This window comes from Etheostoma spectabile, chromosome 2, assembly GCF_008692095.1.
Source record: "Etheostoma spectabile isolate EspeVRDwgs_2016 chromosome 2, UIUC_Espe_1.0, whole genome shotgun sequence".
In the NCBI taxonomy this organism is placed as follows: Eukaryota; Metazoa; Chordata; class Actinopteri; order Perciformes; family Percidae; genus Etheostoma; species Etheostoma spectabile.
The window spans coordinates 18,063,484-18,084,409 of NC_045734.1; the positions used below are offsets into that span (position 1 = coordinate 18,063,484).

Genomic DNA, 20,926 nt, shown 5'->3' on the forward strand with positions numbered 1-20,926 from the left:
GCACATTAATACAAATTTTTACCTGGGGTGCCCAAACTTGTGAGCCCAACTGTACAGAGGAATTCAAATTTGCAAATAGAGATAAATACTGCCCATTACAGAGGAAGTAAAATCCCTCCTAGATCATGGGCACAAGTTGCCAGATTTTGTAAAGCACCCTTAACTTTCTCCCTTCTAACTTTTCATATCTGTTTGGATGCCAGTTTTATAGAATCAAATTCATGGTTATTCAGCTCTGTTGCCGCTGTGTGATATTTCTCATATTTATTTAGCAGTGTTACTTTGCTGCTGCCAGTATCTGAAATTTGCGTCCTTCTGTGTCCATTTTATGCCAGTGTTTGTGTGATACACTCTCACCAGCACCACCGCCACCAGGCGAAGAGAGTGAATAGTAGTGGCACCATGAATCCTCTCTCTTGCCATCTGCCACCCAAACTGTAATTAAATTTCATTTATCTTTTTATGAAGCAGAAGTTAATAGACCAGGCTTATTAAATCAGGGGATTTTTCACGCCAGCTGGAACCTCACTGGCACTTCAAACTGCTGCATACATGCCATTATCCAATGTTTTACACACATTGTGTACATGTTAACTCCAGTGGAATAACTTTTAGTAGTTGTACTGGATATATACAGCTATAATACAAAACAACCCTTCTTCACTATCTGTAGTTATATGAAATAATTATATAAATATAAGATATCCAGTGTTTTTCTCTCTTTCTGTTACATCATCGTAAGGATCATTGCATGTGTAATGTGTATGAACAGTGTTTATGTTTGTTTGTTTGTGCTGTTGTCTGTGTTACCAGTTACCTTCAAACATTAGTGCAATGTGGCTAATGTGTCATAATGGAGAGAGGAAGAGAGTGCACTGTGGCACACTTCTAAAAAAACTCTTGGAAGCTTTTAATCATTACCTCTATAGTTCAAAGCTGTGAAGGTACAGACACAGGACGCGCATGCGCTTACATACAAGCAGAGAGAGAAAAAGACATAGTGAGCAATCAGCATCAAAACTTTCTGGCAAACTCCACACAGTTGGCCTTAAGCTCATTATGTATGTTGCATGGAGGTGTTCATGCTGCGTTGGCTAATCAGGATTACTCAGCAGAGCAGCATTTGGACATGGCTATGTCTAATCCACTGTGAAAGGCAATGTGTTGCTCATTTCTCGGTAGGTTGCCCTAATTACGCAGTAGCTAGGTGTACATGCATGACAGGACTGTAGCCTGTAAGTGCAAAGTTGTATGATAGTGCAACATATAAACTGTGATAATTCCTTCACGTTTTATATGATGTTTTAAAACAAAAGAGATTTTCCAGTTGGGTGCTTAGGAATTAGTAGCAGCTCTCTGTGTAGACATACAGTGCATATGAAATGAGATTTCTACATGTGCATGCTGTTCCATTGGAGCATGAGGAGATAATTCATTGGGGATTTCAAAGAATTACTTTTCAGTTTCCATAATTTTCTTTGGAACAGTCTGAAATTCTGATGATTCTAATCCTCAAACTCATTAAAACATTTTGCACAGCTTAACTTTCAAGGAGCTTAACTTTATACAGTACACTACGCTCACATATATAAATGATATATATTTATTGTACTTCATTACATTGGGCATTATGTGTATATAACTGAGTCCACCACCATCGAGACATGTTGTCCGTAATATATTTTATTTGGATAGATGTGCAATTAGGTACATAATAAAGAATGGCTGGATGTTTTCGTTCCTATTATCTAGCAGGGATGATATGCATTTTAAATAGGTACTGCTTTTTTGGATATTTTACTCCAGATTTGTGCATCTAAACTGAGTTCAAAGCTGAAACTTTGTGCAAAATGTGAAATTGAGGCAAAGGCACACATACTTAGCAGCAGGATATTATTAATAATTAGTAATTGTATTGTGAAAGGTTTTCATACTGTTGGCAAATGGTTTATTAAATGTAGAAGAATTTATTCAGAATTCTTTTTTATTATTATTTCATAACCGTGTTGAACTTTACCACGTTAAGGGATAGTTCCAGTTTATTATAACTTCTTTTGGTCATCGTTTCCATCAGTAATAACACTGTGCTCACAAAGTTAATTGCTGCGATTTATGAATACTGTAGCATTGCCAAAAGAAAAGCCGGACCAAGGTAAAAACAGAAGCAGTGAGACGATCATACATGTTTTAAGTGCACCCCCAGGTTAGCCAAACATACTGTATTTGGAACTGCTCTAACATCAGTTGTAAGCATCCATCACAGATTACATACTGTAACAACTTCTTAATTCAGCTTTTACTTAACCATACATGCCTTAGTTGATTTAATTTCATGTGCACTCACTTTTAGTTTTACAGTAGCTGATCATGTTTTTGTTGCATTGGACTTCATTTTTTGCAATGTCACCATGTTCCCATATCTCATTGATTACTTTGGTGAGCTTTTTTATAACTAATAGAAATGATGGCCAAAACTACTGTAAAAAATAAATACCCTTTAAAACATTTAAGTCACGTTAGTTAGAGACTGATGGAGACAATAAGTAGTCATTGACAGAATATAAAGCCTCAAAAAGCTTGTGCACTGGTTAAATATTTACTTGACTATTCTTCTCAAATGGAGCTTATTGTTGTGCTTCTCCACAGACTTTTAATTTACTTTTATTTTGTCCTTTAGATCCTGGTCCATGTAGGCTTCCTAACCGAGGAGTCTGGAGATGTTTTCAGCCCCAAAGTGCTGAAAGGGGGTCCTCTGGGAGAAATGGTCCAGTGGGCTGACATCCTCACTGCCCTCCATGTTTTGGGACATAACCTCAAGATCTCCATGTCTGTCAAGGAACTGCAGGGGTAAGTTACTTCTCCCCCAAGCTACCAACTACCAAGGTGTCTGACTTCTTAGTGGCTGTTGTTTTTGAGCAGGTGACATATGACACCATTTCTCATTCATCCAATCAACCAGTGTTCTTCTGAAGCTGAACTGGTATTAAGAGAAGCCAGTAGGTGATGTTACTCTTGTTAACCAGCTACATTGTGTTGATATAGGGATTATCCAGCAAAGAAAACACTTGTACTCCCGCATATTGTATTCAGCATGTTTAAGAAAGCATTGTGCTCTAATTACACCCTATTCCAATTTAAGATTATGTATGAGGAACCTAAGGTCCTGTTGATTTATTTCTTGCTGTATTGATTCTATATTGACACGCTGCACAGCTTCCTGTCAATGTGACTGCGTCTGTGTGTATCTTTTTATCCCCTGCGTCAGCACGTTGCATGTTTCTGCTGACAGATACAGCTATAGGGCCAACACACACACACGCACACACACACACACACACACACACACACAAACCCACAAACCGGTGGATGGATCTAAATCAACCTTGTTGGGATTGAGCACTCAAGCTGGTTCTATAAAGTCTATGCAATATCTACTTCATGGTCAAAACTGAATAAATCACACAGGTTGTCAGGCTCCTGTGAAGATGGATGGCTAATGTTGAAAAGTAGAATTACGAATAGGTATGAGTTGGAGAAGACAACTTAATCACACTGTAGATGGTTGATGTCTTTGTTCTGCCTTGATTGGGCCAATAGTCTTTGTCTTTCTGCCATTGTTGATCACTACAATGACACAGGTATAGAGTATATATCAATATAATGATATCTACAGAGACCCGCTGAACTCTTACACTCTTCACTACCTATGACCACGCTCACAAATCATAGGTGAAGTATTGTATTGACCAAAAGTATTGGCAGTCATTTTGTAGACCTATACCATATCTGCAGGGAGCAGGAGAGACTATGAAGAAATTAGTTAAAATTAGGCAGGGACATCCACAAGGCTGAGTTCAGTTGTCAGACTTGAAGTGGATGGCTATATGCGTGTCACTGTGATGTCTTGGCACCCACATTTCAAAGTTGGTCATTCTCACAACCATGGCCGCATGTTTTGAGGTGACTGTGAAGTGTAATCTAACATACCAGCATGAAGAATCATTATGTCCACCTTGCCAACATCAAATGGCTTTTGAGGGGAAAAAAAATTGTTATTTAGCTTTGGATTACTTGAGGAAGCAGTTTAATCTTTCTTCAAAATGCATTTGGATCCTGACTCAGTCCTTAAAAAACACTGGTGTTAGAAATGGCACATCAACTTTGCCTCCTGATGTCAATCTTTCCACATGGTTTGCTACAGTAAAGTGGAACAGAGAAGGGTTATGCAGCGTGTCCAATCGTTTTCTGGTGGTGTCAATTTTTATTTTCCCACACCATTCATTTCCCTTCATCCCTGCCGTCAGTCCAAAAAAAAAAAAAAAAAATGAGGGTATGGTTGAACTAAGGTGGTAATGCAGTTTGGCTGTCATGGAGTTGTACTAAACAAATAAAAACACTGTTCTCCTTTCCTTTATCTCTCATGTTGGCTAATGCTTGCATCCTTATAGCTAAAATATTAGATTATAATGTAATACTATAAAGGGTCCATTAACTTAAACCCTTAGTGACAAAATCAATTCTGAGCAAACCGATGCTGCTTAAAGGAGGATACACGTTTTTTAAGCTATTAGTAGCATACTAAGATGTGCTGTCATGCTATGTAGTCAACACGCATACTTATCCACTATATTTCTTGCCTTGCTACACACGCAACTGCACAGTGATTTGTGATTTGAAAAACATGGGTATTGATTTTCTTGGCATCGTAAAATACACAGGGGTTAGAAAGTATTATTATAGTGAAATAATAGATTGTTCACTTAACACCTCAAAAAAACCTCTTCTGTATTTTATGTTGTTTCTCCATAATCACACACATTGGCTTTGTGTATATTCAAACCAAGAAAGTGATAACACATTGTGACAACCGAGATAGTGATAACACATTGAGTAGCTTACAATCATCATTTTTTGCAAAGTATCACTAAGATTTAAATCAACAAACGCAGTATTTCCACACAAATGGCTGATGGTCGATCTATTTTGGTATCAACCCAGAGTATTGTCTGCTGGTGTGATGGACGTAAAGTGACATACTGACAGATAAACAATGTCCCATTACATTGTTTTGGGTAAATAAGTCCTTCAAAATGTGCTACTTCAAAGCTGCACACTACAGTCCCTTTTCAATTCAGATTTCTTACTATACTATTTTTGTCTCTGTAAGCACTCCTGTGTAGTTAAATAGTTTCTTTTTCTACCTACTTTCTCTCACTTTTTCCAGTATTGTCCATTTTTGTGGACATACTGCTCTTCTTCCTTTGTCCTCAATAATGTACAAGATTGATTTCAAAGACAAACATGATGTAAAAATACAGACACAGATAAAAATACAGATGAATGGTCTACCAATCTGGACAAGCAGGTCGACCAAGACAAATGGAAAACAAAACACAAAGCTGAACAGGGTTCATCCACCTCCACAATTCCACGTGTGTGTGTGTGTGTGTGCGTGTGCGTGTGTGTCCGTGTGTGTGTGTGTCTGTGGGTGTGCATTAGTCTCATGGCTACATCCAAGTCTTTTAGTTGGCTGAGGATGAAGCAGAAGGTAGCTGTAATTGGCCACTAAGGGAATGGTTTGATCTAGGGTTGTGTTACTGTACATAACATACACCCTGATTTGTAAATCCACTCAGTACTACTTTCAGGTGGCTGGACTTTATTCACTAGAGATGCGTGATCAGAGCACAGAGAGACTCACTTACATAATGTGGCCTACAGACAATGGCTGAGGGTGAAAATAAACCAGAATATATGGACAAAAACAACTTATATTGATTTAACTAGGGATTAAATATACTTATATAGATTAAAAACCTGAACTAAACTAATCTATGTAATCTATATTTGTGTTCCCTATATGTTAATGTAATTGTGTTGTGTTTTGACCTGCAGGCCACAATGATACAGGAAATTTCTTATAATCTCCCTTTTGTGTAACATATTTCAGGCTTAAGGCTGTCACTTTGTGGGTGGAGTGACTGATGAGAAAATGTGATTGGAGAAGCCTGTAGGAAAGAAGATGGAGTAGATGGGAGAACAGCAAAGCGCTGATTTGACATCTGTGGCGTTTGGGTGGGGACTTGTGTTTTTCAAATATGCAAATATTGGCTCTTTGCATTGGATTTTTTTGTAAAATCCTTGATAAATGCCATCTCTTTGTTTTGGATATTGCACTGTCCTACATTTCTGCCCAAAGCCGAAATTCTACTTGCACCACTTACTTGCTCACACACAGCAGCACACAGACTCGAGTTAATTTATTACAGGTTTTTGCATCTCCTCGCCTTTGCTGAGTGTGCAGTCTTCACAATGTGAGCTAACTGAGCAGCATGATGGAAATGAAGCTGAATTTGGTGCCAATTAGATTGGCAAGGCACCTGAGATGTATTAGTGTGGGAAGGAGAAAAGACAGGGCTCCGCCTGCTACACATTACAGACTCTAGGGTGGAGATCATTGAGAGCTGCTGAAGTCAGTGTGAAGGTGGATGGTCAGCATGTTTGTGGCTGATCATGTCATCGTTGTAAAGAGACAAATAGAAAGTTGAGTAATAAAAAATAAAAATAAAAAGAGACTTATAGATTAAATGATCTGGCACAGGGCCTTTTTGCAGTGTTGCACACACTGGAAAGGCCATGTGGATGAAAGAAGTATGATAGTCACTTTGTAGTACAGGAGTCTGGATGTGAAGATCCACGGAACCAATGTGATAAAATTTCTGCTTATGTGTTACCGTGTGAAGGCTTACAGTACGTAGAAAACTATAGTCCTGGGTGTTTTCCTCAGTTTTTAATTTTCCCAATGACATGGGCAAATACATGTTTTCCATTAAAATTGTATTCTTTAGAGTCATTATTTTTTTCCAAGTGGATTTTGTCCTGATAACCAATTTAAAACCCAACTGAAGTTAATATTCTCAGCCTCTTCCCCTCAAACTTGAGGTTGCAAAGTCTCGTCCCAACTGCAGGTAATGTCTGTTCCATGGAGATCGGACCATATGGGTCAGGGTTTTTTGGTTCTGGTGTTTCGAGAACTACAGAAATAATCATCTTTGTGTCGTTCAGTCTAGTAATGTTTTACTGTATCTTGTGTCTACTCCTAATCACATGTACCACTCACAAACACATACATTATTTACATATGTTTTTATAAATAATTATATAAATTCTGTACTGCACTGTAACAACCTACAATTTAATTTACAGTGCCTTGCAAAAGTATTCGGCCCCCTTGAACTTTTCAACCTTTTGACACATTTCAGGCTTCAACATAAAGATATAACATTTTTATTTTTTGTGAAGAATCCCAACAAGTGGGACCTTGTGAAGTGGAACGAAATCTATTGGATATTTTAAACTTTTTTAGCAAATAAAAACTGAAAAGTGGCTGGGCAAATTTTTTCGGCCCCTTTTACTTTCAGTGCAGCAAACTCACTCCAAAGTTCACGCGGAATCTCTGAATGTCCAATGTTGTCCTAAATGACTGATTGTGATAAATAGAATCCACCTGTGTGTGTGATCAAGTATGTATAAAGCACCTGCTCTGTGATAGTCTCAGGGTTCTGTTGAAGCGCAGAGAGCATCATGAAGACCAAGAACACACCAGGCAGGTCCGTCATACTGTTGTGGGAGAAGTTAAAGCCGGATTTGGATACAAAGATTTTCCAGCTTTAACATCCCAAGGAGCACTGTGCAAGCAATCATTTTGAAATGGAGAGTATCAAACCACTGAAAATTTACCAAGATCTGGCCTTCCCTGTACTTTCAGCTCAGACAAGGATAGACTGATCAGAGATGCGCAAGAGGCCCATGATCACTCTGGATGAACTGCAGAGAACTACCAGCTGAGGTGGGAGAGTCTGTCCATAGACAACAATCAGTCGTACACTGCACAAATCTGGCCTCATGGAAGAGTGGAAAGAAGAAGCCTCAAAGATATCCATAAAAAGTCTCGTCTAAAGTTTGCCACAACCACCTGGGAGACACACCAAACATGTGGAAGAAGGTGCTCTGGTCATGAAACCAAAATCGAACTTTTTGGCCACAATGCAAACGATATGTTTGGCGTAAAACCAACACAGCTCATCACCCTCACACACCATCCCCACTGTCAAACTGGGGGTGGCAGCACATGGTTTGGGCCTGCTTTTCTTCAGCAGGGACAGGGAAGATGGTTAAATTGGGGAAATGGATACAGCCAAATACAGACCATTCTGGATAAAACCTGTTGGAGTCTGCAAAAGACCTGAAACTGGGACGGAGATTTATCTTCCAACAAGACAAAGATCCCACCATACAGCAAAATCTACAAGGAATGTTTCACAAATAAACTTATCCAGGTGTTAGAATGGCCAAGTCAAAGTCCGACCTGAATCCAATCGAGAATCTGTGAAAAGAACTGAAAACTGCTGTTCCACAACGCTCTCCATCCAACCTCACTGAGCTCGACTGTTTTTGCAAGGAAGATGGGCAAGATTTTCAGTCTCTCAATGTCCAAAACTGATAGAGAAATACCCCAAGCGACTTGCAGCTGTAATCGCAGCAAAAGGTGACTCTTCAAAGTATTAACGCAAGGGGGCCGAATAATTTTGCACGCACCACTTTTCAGTTTTTTATTTGCTTAAAAAGTTTAAAATATCCAATAGATTTCGTTGCACTTCACAATTGTGTCCCACTTGTTGGTGATTCTTCACAAAAAATAAAATTTTTATATCTTTATGTTTGAAGCCTGAAATGTGTCAAAAGGTTGAAAAGTTCAAGGGGGCCAAATACTTTCGCAAGGCACTGTACACCTAAAATCAACATGCTGCTGTGGTGATTGGAAAGCTAAACTGCATAACAATGTACATTTGAGGGCTGAAAGAGGGTGCCAAAGTGACCTTTTGAAATGGAAGTTGAACATGGAATTGCCCTTTATCTGGTCCTAATCTCACACTACAAGGCAGCTTGAGTGCCGGGTGCTAGTTGGTCCAAGTGGCCCCCAAAGTGCACTTCTGTGGGCACTTGATGAGCATGTGGAGCACTTACTGTATATTCCCTATTGTTCAGATCAAATGCATCTCTGCTCCACAAAATGCACCCTTTGGTCAGGCACCCTAGGGCACTAGTTAAAATGCTGCTTATTGGGGCAAAAATAAACCTAAAATTAAACTAATTCTGTAGTCACTCAAAGTGCCCCTTTCTCATTTTGCGCCTCAGTCATTTATTGCAACTGGTTGTTTTCATTAGTTAATGCTGCTGTTATGAGTTAATGTGACATAATGCTGCTGTTATGAGTTGCATTTATAATGTAATGAGTTGATTCTATTTTTCTCAATTACTGCTACCGTTAATGCTGTGGTTCTAATAATTTGTTTCATCACAAAAGATGGTGTCAGACATTTTTGCGTCACCAAGAGACTAGAGAAGGGTTTAATTCGCTATAGTGGCCAAGATTGCTATAAAGGCCATCTGCTCACGATTGTTTTGCACTTCAAGTTTCATTTGTGTCATAAAGTTTTTTTTATATATATGGGTATTGGAAGGGGTACAGATTTTCTGTTTTTAACCTCCCTCCCTTCCTTCCTTCTTTCCTTCCTACTTCATACATGTGAACATCACCACAGGAATATCAGTATTAACTTAAGGTCTAATCTGCCAGCATAGGCGCCGATTTATGTTTTCCGTTGTGGGTATTCACGGGCAACGCCCTTAAATTAAAAAAAAAAATTAAAAAGTGTTTGCATTTCAGAACCTTAGAAAATGGACAACGGCCAACAAAAACACACAGGCCTATTACCTTGATATTAAAGCCATAAAGTAGGTTATCATTCAACTCAGGACAGTGCCACTTCTCACAATACAGATAGGATTGGAGATGAAAAGTTTAACTCACACATACCGCGATCCGCTTCGTGGGAAATTAAGAATCAGTGGAGCAGGGGACTGACAGCCACATAACCAATCACTCTATGACAGATGCTCCACTTAGCACCAACTGCAACATTTAATTTTAAATTAATGTAGCCTACTCACAGTCTGCCATACATGGGTGCTCCAGAGCTCTAGCACCCACGGTATCTGCGATTATGTCTGCCAGTGAGGGACGTCTAATTTTAATTATATGAACAGACAATCAATATTAACAGTTTATAGAGCCTCTGGTGTCTGGTTGTAAACCAGGGCAACTATGAGTGTTAAATTTGTGCCTTAAGTTCGGTAAACTGTACTGTCATCCTGCCTTGCATGAGAGGGAGAATTTCACAGGAAGAGAAATGCTCCATATGTGCTTGTGAATCCATGTGTGTGCATGTTCTACTACAGCAGTAACAACTTGATTTAAAAGAACTAAAGCTAGTTTGAATCATAAGCTCATGGCTATAAATCTAGAGATTTGGCCCAGAAATGGCTTGCATAACCCAGGAGATTAATGCAAAAAGAGCTGTCCACATAGGTTATGTAATGCCTTATAAATTTTTTTTTATTGGATAGGTCTTCAAATTCTGTCAGTTCCACAGTTGTTTTTCTCTATTTTTTGCAATGTCTTGTTCATGCTTTCAGCTCTTTATGGCCACTTTGCATTGTTTTAATTAGTTCCTGTCTTCTCTTTGCTGTTTTCTTAGTGTCTTCAGTTGCTTTTGTTCACAATTTCCTAATTTCTGTGGGTGTGCCAGGTAAAAGATATATAGTAAGAGGTGTGTATGTAGCAATTCTCTCTGCACACCTTTAACTAGGGAAACATGTATTTTCTCTCAAAAATATTACTTACGCAGTATGCGGAATAAGCAAGTGGATGTGATATGTGGGTGGTTGTGAGAGTTGTTTTTATAGTACTACTTCTGGTTTTTCTGTTAAGTTCAGTTCCCCCCCTCACCCATCAACCTGACTCCCTAACCTTCCACCATCATTAAAGTGAAGCCTGTAGAGAGACTGGAGTCAGTGACCTTGGTTCACCTCCTGCTCTCCCACAGGCTGGCTACAAGCTGCCTTAGTTATTATACCTGAGATAGAACACACATACAGTACACACATGTACACTCTAACTGTAAAACCTTGATCTTACTTTCCTTCCTTTTCCCTGGCAATTAGGCTGTTCTCACTTTCCTTACATCACTGCTTATTCTTTTTCATAACTTTAATACTCTTCTGTTCTTTCTGACTTTGTTGTGCAGCAAGTATATGCAGGTTTAGGGGGAAATAAAGTGTAAAGCAATTAACTCAAAACACTTGACTTTGAGTGTGGGGGACAAATATGTCCTATTAAAATATCTAAACCTTAAGTTAAGAGGAGAGTGTGTATCCAATCTGTGTATTTAAGTGAAGCTGCTGAGGTGTGTGAAACTCCTCAAGAGACTTGTGAAGTATAGCTCCCTCGTTAAGAGAAACTAGCACATTGGCATGAAGTGTGTGTGTGTGTGTGTGTGTGTGTGTGTGTGTGTGTGTGTGTGTGTGTGTGTGTGTGTGTGTGTGTGTGTGTGTGTGTGTGTGTGTGTGTGTGTGTGTGTGTGTGTGTGTGTGTGTGTGTGTTTGTGTGGCAAGATAGAGTGTCTCTTTGTCAAAAACTAGAGCGTGCAAATGAGTAGTGTGCTCCGTCTGCATCATTTTGTCTGCTTAAAACGTGTGAGTTAGCAGAAACAAACTGCTAACTCTCCTCTCAGCCCCTCTCCTTTATGTTCCTCTCCTCTTCGCTCCCTTCTCTCCTCTTCTCTTGTCTTGTGTCTCCTAACCTTCTTTTATATTGCTATCAGTCTGGCTCCCTCTCTTTTTGTCTCTTTGTTGTTCCCCTCCAAGCTCAAATCGATGTGCTTGTTAGCTACTTCCCAGATTTTTACAGCATTTCATCACCCTTACCCTTACTTCTAACCCCTTACAGACACATGCACACCACCATCACACACTTTGTAATGACTTCCTCCATCCCTTGTCTCAGATCTGAAGAACTGAGGGGAAAAAACAGTTGTGGCCCATGGGTGACTTTATCCTTCGTTACTGGTGTTGCTTTGACTCACATTTCCACATGACATTACCTCTAATTAGTCTGCTTGACACAACTGGGAGTCGGAAATACTTGACAATTGAGATAACATATGTTTGGGGAATGCGATCAGTCTCTACTACTACTCTTCTAGTTTTTTGTCATGAGGTTATAATTCATGTTAAAAAATCCAGTATGTGATCATTCTTATCTTGGAAAAAACATAAGTGGTCATATCCAGAATAATTTTCTGAATTGAGTCAAGAATACATGTTTATCACAGAAAATAAGGTAAGGCCATTGATTTCCAGGTATAAAAAATGTACATTTGTGCCATTTTTCTTCTTGCATGGTATTCGGGTCAAATTGACCCATTTCAAATTTTTACAAGGGTTCAAAATGCCCAATGACACATAACATACTTTCCATTAATTTTTTGACATATTTTGAATTTTCATCTGCGTTCTTTTTCTTAGCATAGGCTAAATAAAGGTACTTCCACAATAAATTGGTGCATTAAAGTGTTTCCATATGCAGAAAATAAACTTCCCCTGGGGACAGAAACCCAGACCCCCCGCTATGATATGCCCCCCCTTCCCCAATGGCGGATTCTATATATATATATATATATATATAGATATATATATATATATCTATATATATACACACACCCAGTACAATACATTAGACTACACCACTGGGCCTCAGTTGTCTGGTTACGTAGAGATAGACTGAGGGAGGTCGGGCTGCAGGGCCAAAACAGTTGGCTCTGGCTACATAAAGTGAGGAGGAAAACAAAGCTAGACGGACAGGTACAGCAAGGGAATGTGTGAGAGTCAAAATGTGTGTATGTGTATTGCATGGGAGTGTGTCGCATACGAGTGTGTGTATTTCGTCATCCCAGATGCAGGCGCGGAGGACTTTTCAATCTCCTCTTACTGGGGAATGGAAGCAGGGGAGAGGAGGTTTAGTGCTGAATAGACTCCGAGGCCTGGGGAAACATTGAGCTGCGTTCCAGTAAAACCAAACCTATCAGCCATTCATCAACCTCCTTTCCCTCACCAAGCTTTATTTCTCACTAGAAGTTGCCTGGGGGAGACAGAAAAGGAAGTAAAGAAAAGGACAGAAAAAGGGAACTTGGAAGAAGTACAATTTAATGTAGTACACACCTAGCTTTTCCTAAAATGCCTTTCTGTCTGTCTGTCTGACCCTCTTCCCCTCGGTTAACTGTTGTTCTCTTGGAAGTGGAAAAAACTAGCAAGCATTGCTGAACAGATGATGACACCTAACCATCTGAGAAGTGATGTGTGGAAGCATTTGATTGAACCTAATCTAACTTGTGTAACTTGAGTCACTCAAGTTATAGACGGTGGTGGCAACCCATTCTACAATGTTTTAACAAATGATGTAATGGTTTGAAATTTGAAACAGATTTTTCAATCTTTCAAAGGATGAAATGTATATTAGCTAACGCAACAAAATAGATGATGTTGCTCCTGTACAATTTTACATACATATACAGTTATACATATTGTACATATACAATACAGTTTTTTACCCAAATGCACCAAATTAAAGTAAATAATCAAAAAGGTGTGCACTACATCACCATATGTAAAATATAAACGTATCCAAATAGATGATGTGTCAATATACCTATGTCAACCTTACTTGGGATAATCCTATCAAAAGTTTTTTTGTTGTTTTTTTATACTTTAGAAATTTATGAGGTCTAGTATTTTATAATGGCAAGGTTATTATGCGACTGAGTTGAATAACATAAAAGGTGGAGTAACTTAGATACTGTAGCGTGATGCTGAATTAACAAAATTTATTTTTGTGTTCAAAGATAACGAGCCCTGACTTGAAAGATTATCAACATCATAATGGTTCTTAATTGGTGTTCAGTGAAATGGTGCATGACCACAACTGATAAATTGGTGTGCAGCACCTGCAGAGCAAGCACATAGTCATCAATTTTAATGTTGGGAAAGTACACAGTCATGCAATAAAGGAAAATATCAATAGTCACAACATGTGACATTATATGCATCGTAAAACTGAAGCGTTAGGATCTCATACAGTACATGGTGTTCTCACAATCTGGCTTCTTAGCCTTATTTTTGTCACAAACTATTTTATTTTGACTTTTATTATGACTTTTATCAGTGATTTGAACGTAACCCTTTCATCTGTGTATTAGGTCAGGTCAACTCCCTAATCTCTATTCACACATTAGAATATATTGTATCTTTAAAAATTAAAGTAATTTAAATTATATTTAAACTAGAGACACAAATTTAATATATCTGTGCCAACCACTGGTAAAAATGGGTCAAAAACCTGTTATTATCCACGTTTTCCTTTAGCAAACTTGACAGTGCTTGTTAGTTATATCAGAGCCCTTGATATCTCCGCTTTCATTGAAAAATGAAAAGAATTTGCAGCGGAAGAGAGCAAAGTCCTGCATAATTGGGTTTGGTGCCAAAACACTCAACCTCACAAGGCTATTATGGAGTTGTTAGAGTTAACAAGAGAACCCAAAACATTTTTCTCAATGATGCTGTCAGTATCTCCTCTTCGTAATTGTTTAAAAAGTGACAGGCTGTCAAAGCCGGGCTCAAACTGATGTCAGTACACCTTATATCTCTGTGCCCTCTCTGAGGAGAAAATTGGCCATTTTAGGGCAGCCAACCTTGAAATTAGTCTTTATTTCCCTAAAACTAAATAAATTGCTGTCTTTTCTGCACCCTAGCCTTTTCTTCTTCTTTCTATCTCTCGTTTCTGGGTAATAACTGAGCTAACATGCAGTTATAAAACCCACTGGCAGTACTTTTTGTGGCTGCTCTAACAGCTTCTTTACAGCTCCTTCACCGCTCCATTTGTCTGATGGAGAGATGTACGAGAGTACATAACATCTATGTCCTACAGAAACCACATTCCACCACTTTTGTGTTCATTTCTTAGTCGCTTTCAAGAATATGTTGGATTTTAACCCTGCCTGAGACCGGAGTTCTCACGGAACAGACTGTGCAGCTCTCCCATTTGCTTTCCACTTTTACATGGACCACAGATGTGTCACTGTAAAAAAAAAAAAAAAAAAAAACTCCCTCTTGTGTTACTGCTGTTCTGCTGTCATTTCATCCAGAATAAAAACGTTTTGGAAAATTTCCAAAAAGTACCCCTAATTAAACAACCAAATGCATTGTTTCAAGTTGCCCTCAAAACCAGTTTTCTGATCTAATGCTCGGACAACATCATTTGTGAGTGCCTTCTGAAGCTGTTACAAATCACCGTTGCAAAAATTAAACTGTTTTCTGATCTTACACAGTGATGGTTAAGGTGTTGTTAGGTTGCAATGCTTTGCTCTGTGCTAATGCTCTGGGAGGCTGTGCATGGCAGTGCTTTGAATGAAATGCTAATGTCAGTATGCTAACACATACACAGTGACGATGCTAAAATGCTGGTGCCCAGCACATGCTGTATACTGTTTACCATGTTCACTATCTTAGTTAGAGGTTTGTCAGTAAAGTCAGTAGGATTTATTGTCTTGGGACCACAAATGTCTGCGCAAGATTTCTTAAAAATCCATCCGATTTTTGAGCTTTTTCAGTCTGGACCAAAGTGGTGGACCAACCAACACACAGACAGCCCAGCATTGCCAACACTAACCAAAGTTAGGGATCATTTGTGATCATGGATTAAAGATACCGACATTGACTGTCGGGAAGCAAACAGTGATCTCCCTTGTCAAATAGCACACTATTTCCTCCTTTATTCCCAGCAAATAAGAGTCATAATTCCAATGGCCACTAGAGAGCTTTGTCACTTTTGAGCTGAAATAACCAACACTTTTGTTTTACATGGGAGGAAGTCTCAAACATTCTCAGTGTGCAACTAAATCAGCAGTGTCACTTGAACTCCGTGCCACTGTTTTGTCCAGTGCCCCCCCCCCAGATTTAACACTTTTGATACTGAACTCTATACTTGAACAAGCCACTTGCTAAGTAACACTTGTCAAGTCAAAGAAAACAACACTGCAGACGTTTTCTGCATATTATTGAGGCATAAATAAAAGGAGGTTTAGTCTCTGTCTTTTGACTGCCTTTCTCTAGCGCCAGTGTGGGTTTGAAAGTCTAATTTCAGGTGTGAGCTTGAGCTCAATTCAGGCAGCTTCAGAGGGTCAATGGCCTACAACACACATAGTTGAAAATCAGTTCTCAGTTGGCACTCTGCCCTGTCTGCAGAGGAATACTAATAAGTTAACTTAAATACGTGCACTTGCACACGTCTACTTGACTCCTGATGATTTGTGAGTGTTTGTTCCTGCACATTCATCAATATGCGTGTGTTGGCTCCACACTTGAATGAAAGGCATCTGCCTGCTGTATCATTTGACTGTCACTCCTCAGTTTTGTTCCTTCCTGTGTGCCAGTGGCAGAGTGCAAATGGGATTTATCTGATCTGCACCATGTGTGAGAGCATAATGATATGTATATCTGCCAAAGTATCTATTTACACACCCATATCCCACCATATGCATTTCCATATGTGTGTGCTGTGTCCGTCGGTGTGTGTTTGCTTTCAATTCCCTCAACTTCCTCCCTCACAACCATTGCCGACTCTTATTCTTCTTGATTTAGTGGGATTAGATCAAAAGTTGCTGACAAAGGGAAAATGGTGGACCGCCTTACGTCTTGGAAGACAAAGCAGGAGCTGACTTTTTTGTGTGTGTGTGTGTGTGATATAAGCCATATCGTCCAGTACTATTTCGTTGTGTATCTGTTTCTCTCTCTCTCTGTCTTTCTCACACATCGTTCAAACACATTTTACTAGTTCTAAACTCTTAATATTTTTCTTTAACTAACATTACCTTTTCCCCTTCTGGCCCTACCCTCCTTCCTCTTCCTCTTTACACCTCTTCTTATCTCCTCTCTCTCAATTGGATTTTCCTCTCTCTCTCTCTCTCTCTCTCTCTCTCTCTCTCTCTCTCTCTCTCTCCATCTCTGACTACCCACTCCCTTGCGTCTAACTTGTCATTTCCCCTTTTACCTTGCTGCTCCCCATCTTTCTCTCCCTCCCCTTTGTCTCTAATTTCCCCTCTCTCCACTGGAGCTCTTCATCTGAGAATTTTATTATCTCTGACAGGAGTGTTGGATTTTTGCCTCTTCTTTCTTTCATCTCTGATTCATCCCTCCCTCTGCTGCACTCTCTCTCTCTCTCTCTCTCTCTCTCTCTCTCTCTCTCTCTCTCTCTCTCTGTGTGTATTCTCTGTGAATTGGTGTTTATGATGCCTTGCGGCTCCTTTATTTAGTGCACCCTGCCTTGGCTGATAACTGGGGCCTGTCAGCTGCTTATAGCTCTGGAGAGAGAGAGAGAGAGAGAGAGAGAGAGAGGGAGAGAGACTTTGCCATCCCCCTGGGTGTAATCAAAGGTGAATGTGGAAACAGATGATTACATGGATGTTTGAGTGTTTGATTAGGCTGTTTGTGTGTATCTCACTTAATTGCACATAAGAACATGTTGATTTACAACAGTATTTACTGTTTCAGGCAGCATTTTTTAATATTCAAGCTATATGCTACCACTCACACACTCACATCACCGAGGTTCTTCTTGACATGTAAAGTAGACTTGTCTTCCTAAAATGGGAGTATTATGGTGCCTACAGCTGCCAGGGTCCACACATAAGAGGATCAAGCTGGTGTTGCACAATTTTGTCATCATGCCACGGTGATAAACATTTAAACCAAGTTTTAGGGCAGAAACCTTTTGATGTTACCTTATGCAACACCAAGGCAACATTTTGCATGACATTTAGGACTAAGATCTTTTGGTTTAACTATTTGACTTTTGCATGGCCCTTCTTTGAAATAGTTTTCAGTCACTTAACCTTATAAACATGTTCGAATTTTGCTTGCCAGGTCAACAGTATCTTCCAAGTTTTTATAAAATCATGCTGTACTATTTTTCCACCATCTTTACTCTCTAAATGTTGTCATTTGGCTTGAACACTTCCATATTCTTATTCTATATTTGTTTTCTTTCCTGGCAGAAAGGGGACTTTATTTTCTTGCATACACAATACCTTTATAGATATATCTCATTCAATTAAGACATCAAAAGAAAATATTAAGATAATGTACTATTATATTGCAGTTTAAAATACTCGATTCAAATTGTTGTTTTGGTTCTGAAAGAAAATCTGATCTTATTTAAATAAATTGAATAATTAAATTAACTAAATAATTAGGGGATTGTTTTAATTAGTTTTTACTTGAATAAGAAAAGACAAGTGCAAAAACCAAGATCAAAACATTTTTACCACATTGAAGTACAACAAAGACCTGATTCTGCCAGCGCTATTCTTTTCTTTGATAATAGAAATTGAGGAAAATCTGCATAGACATAACGTAGGTAATGCATTATAAAGCTCTTGATGTCAGAAAATATGGTGGTTGTTAACAAATTCTCCTTGGGATGGAGAGCAAGCCCAGTAGAACAGTACTGGCCACAACTATATCTAGATTTGATTTGGATCTGATGCCAAACATAACCGTCAGTCTGTTCAGTTATGTCTTTTCTTCATGGAAGGATACGCACAGACATACAGCTATACCCCCATACACTCTGTACAGTGCTGGTCACAGTATCAGCTGCTTCCACCCTCTTCTCACTGCTGACCCTGTCTCACCCTCTGTCAGCCAGGACAGTGGGGATGACTATAGCTGACAGCACTGATGCCCTTCAACGTTTGTGTCATGCATGCAAACACACACATCCCGGAAATACTGTGGAAATGCATTTATACTCCCAAACGTACACACACACACACAACACACAGTTACACACACACATACCTGTGGCCTGTATGGATCGAGTGTTCTCACACACAAACTAGGACTGGGCAGAGAGGCATAACAGACCTATGCATTAACTCACACAATGAGTACAGACCAAGAAGCAGGAGTGAGAAAGAATAAAATGGCTCCATTTCTGCACCACTTGACCTAGACACACACACATACAGTAATAGACCTATGGGCAAAATGACACATATTAGCTCACCACAAGCAATACACTGTGTTATTGCTCATTTTTTGCTTTTGTGCAACTAATAACACCCTGCTAAATTGCTTCTTAGGAGATCAATACAGTCATTTGTTATTGAACGGAATAGCTATATAGCACCATGCACAGGAACACATTAACAAACGCACAACAATTGCAAACACATGCATTCTGTACAGATACTTTTGATTGTTCATATACTGAATGAGCAAAGAGTTCAATTTTTAAAATCCTTTTTTTTCATATGAGAAAGTGGATATGAGACAGAGAAGGAAGGAATTTCAAATACACAGTATGTGGATACAGGATGTAATATACTGCATCCTGTTTTACAGTGAACATTTGGGCTGGTTCATATGGTTAAAATTACTGTAATGTTATGATACTAATATTTATATCAAAACTTATATCAGTCTACTGTATATCCCAAGATGGCAAAATGTGTAAAAATCACAAATTAAATTCTCAAAAGTATTTAATGCCGCATCTTTTGTAGTTTAAAATTACAATTTTCTTCAATTCTTAATTTGAACGACACATTTTTGTTTAAGATAACACACTATAATCATCCACTGGCTTAGCTTCAAAGTTGTAAACTTCCTCCATATGTAGTTATCTTTCCAATTTGGCTAGTTTTTGTTTGGTCAGCAGTGGACATTGCCCTTCTGAAAGGGTTTCAGGTGCACTGGACCAAAACATGTAGGGTACTATTTGAAGTGGTTTTGTTTAAACAGGCTTTATAGATTCTGAACACTCTCAATAGTAAATAGATATTTCAAAGGAAATGTTAATTGGTGCGCTGCTCCCCTGCCCTCCCATGTATTCTTTTACTCCAGAGCATTTCATTGCCTATGTGTATTTATTCCGAGGGCTTGTTGACTAGATGCCAGCCAAGAGACAGGAGAACCTTGGGCAATTGGGCTCCTGTGTGGCCCTGCATGGCACTCGAATTTTGTCTGGGATAGCTGCCATCCTAAGTGTGTGTCAGTGTGTGTATTACTTATGTCTATTTTGAACCTGAATAGGGTCTATTCTGCGTGTCAGCATTCACACATTTACAGTAAGGAGTTGATCCGTTTAATGTTGATACGCACTACAGTGTTTGCTGTATGACTCTATTCTATGTGTCTCAAAGATTGAGCCACAAATATAACTGGATTTTTTAATTATATGCTGTAGCTTGATTTTATATGAGTTTAATGCTGTAATTTCTTAACTGCCTTTCTATTAGTTTTTGTTCCCAATATTGAATCGTTCAAGTACAGTAAGCATTTAAATGTATGTTTGCAAATTATAGCTAATTTTTCACAGCCACATTTTCAGATTAAACCTTCTAAATTCCTTTATCTGTATGTTGGAAACAGATGCAGCAATCAAGGATAGAAGAAGTATTCAGAACCTTTACTTAAGTAAAAGTAGCAATAACACACTCACAATATACTCCACTATAAGTAAAGGTCCTGCATTCAAAACCTTAAAAGTAAGTATTATAAGCTAAATGCACTTAAAGTATCGAAAGTAAAAGCAGTTCCCATTATTCAGGAAAATGTTAATTAATGTTACTGCTGCATTTGTGTATATTTCATTTTACTGCCTTTAGTTGTTTAAGGTTGTGCCAATTTTAATTCTTTAGTTTATAAGAAATATTTAAAAATCAAGAACACCATATTTGGAGATACAAGTTTTCACTGGATATGAAGGTGATGAGAAATTGAAATCTCAAAAGTAACAGACAAATTTTGTGGAATAAAATATACAATTTATCCATTTGAGATCTAGTGGAGTAGAAGTATAAAGTAGCATAAAATGAAATTAATCAAGTAAAGTACAAACCTCAAATTTGTGCTAAGGTAAATATAGTTACTGGAACAGTGCCAGTAATACAAATCTGCATCGCACGCT

At 38.7% G+C, this 20,926-nt stretch overlaps 1 protein-coding gene across 3 annotated transcripts in view; it reads left to right on the plus strand.

Annotated features, from left to right (window-relative positions):
- Window positions 1–20,926, plus strand: part of LOC116704400 (alpha-1,6-mannosylglycoprotein 6-beta-N-acetylglucosaminyltransferase B) — a 110,260-nt gene that overhangs the window by 59,742 nt on the left and 29,592 nt on the right. For all 3 annotated transcript variants that reach the window (XM_032539840.1, XM_032539846.1, XM_032539856.1), the window contains one exon: window positions 2,678–2,847. In XM_032539840.1, coding sequence (XP_032395731.1) covers window positions 2,678–2,847 — 170 coding nt within the window. The remainder of the gene's footprint in view (window positions 1–2,677; window positions 2,848–20,926) is intronic.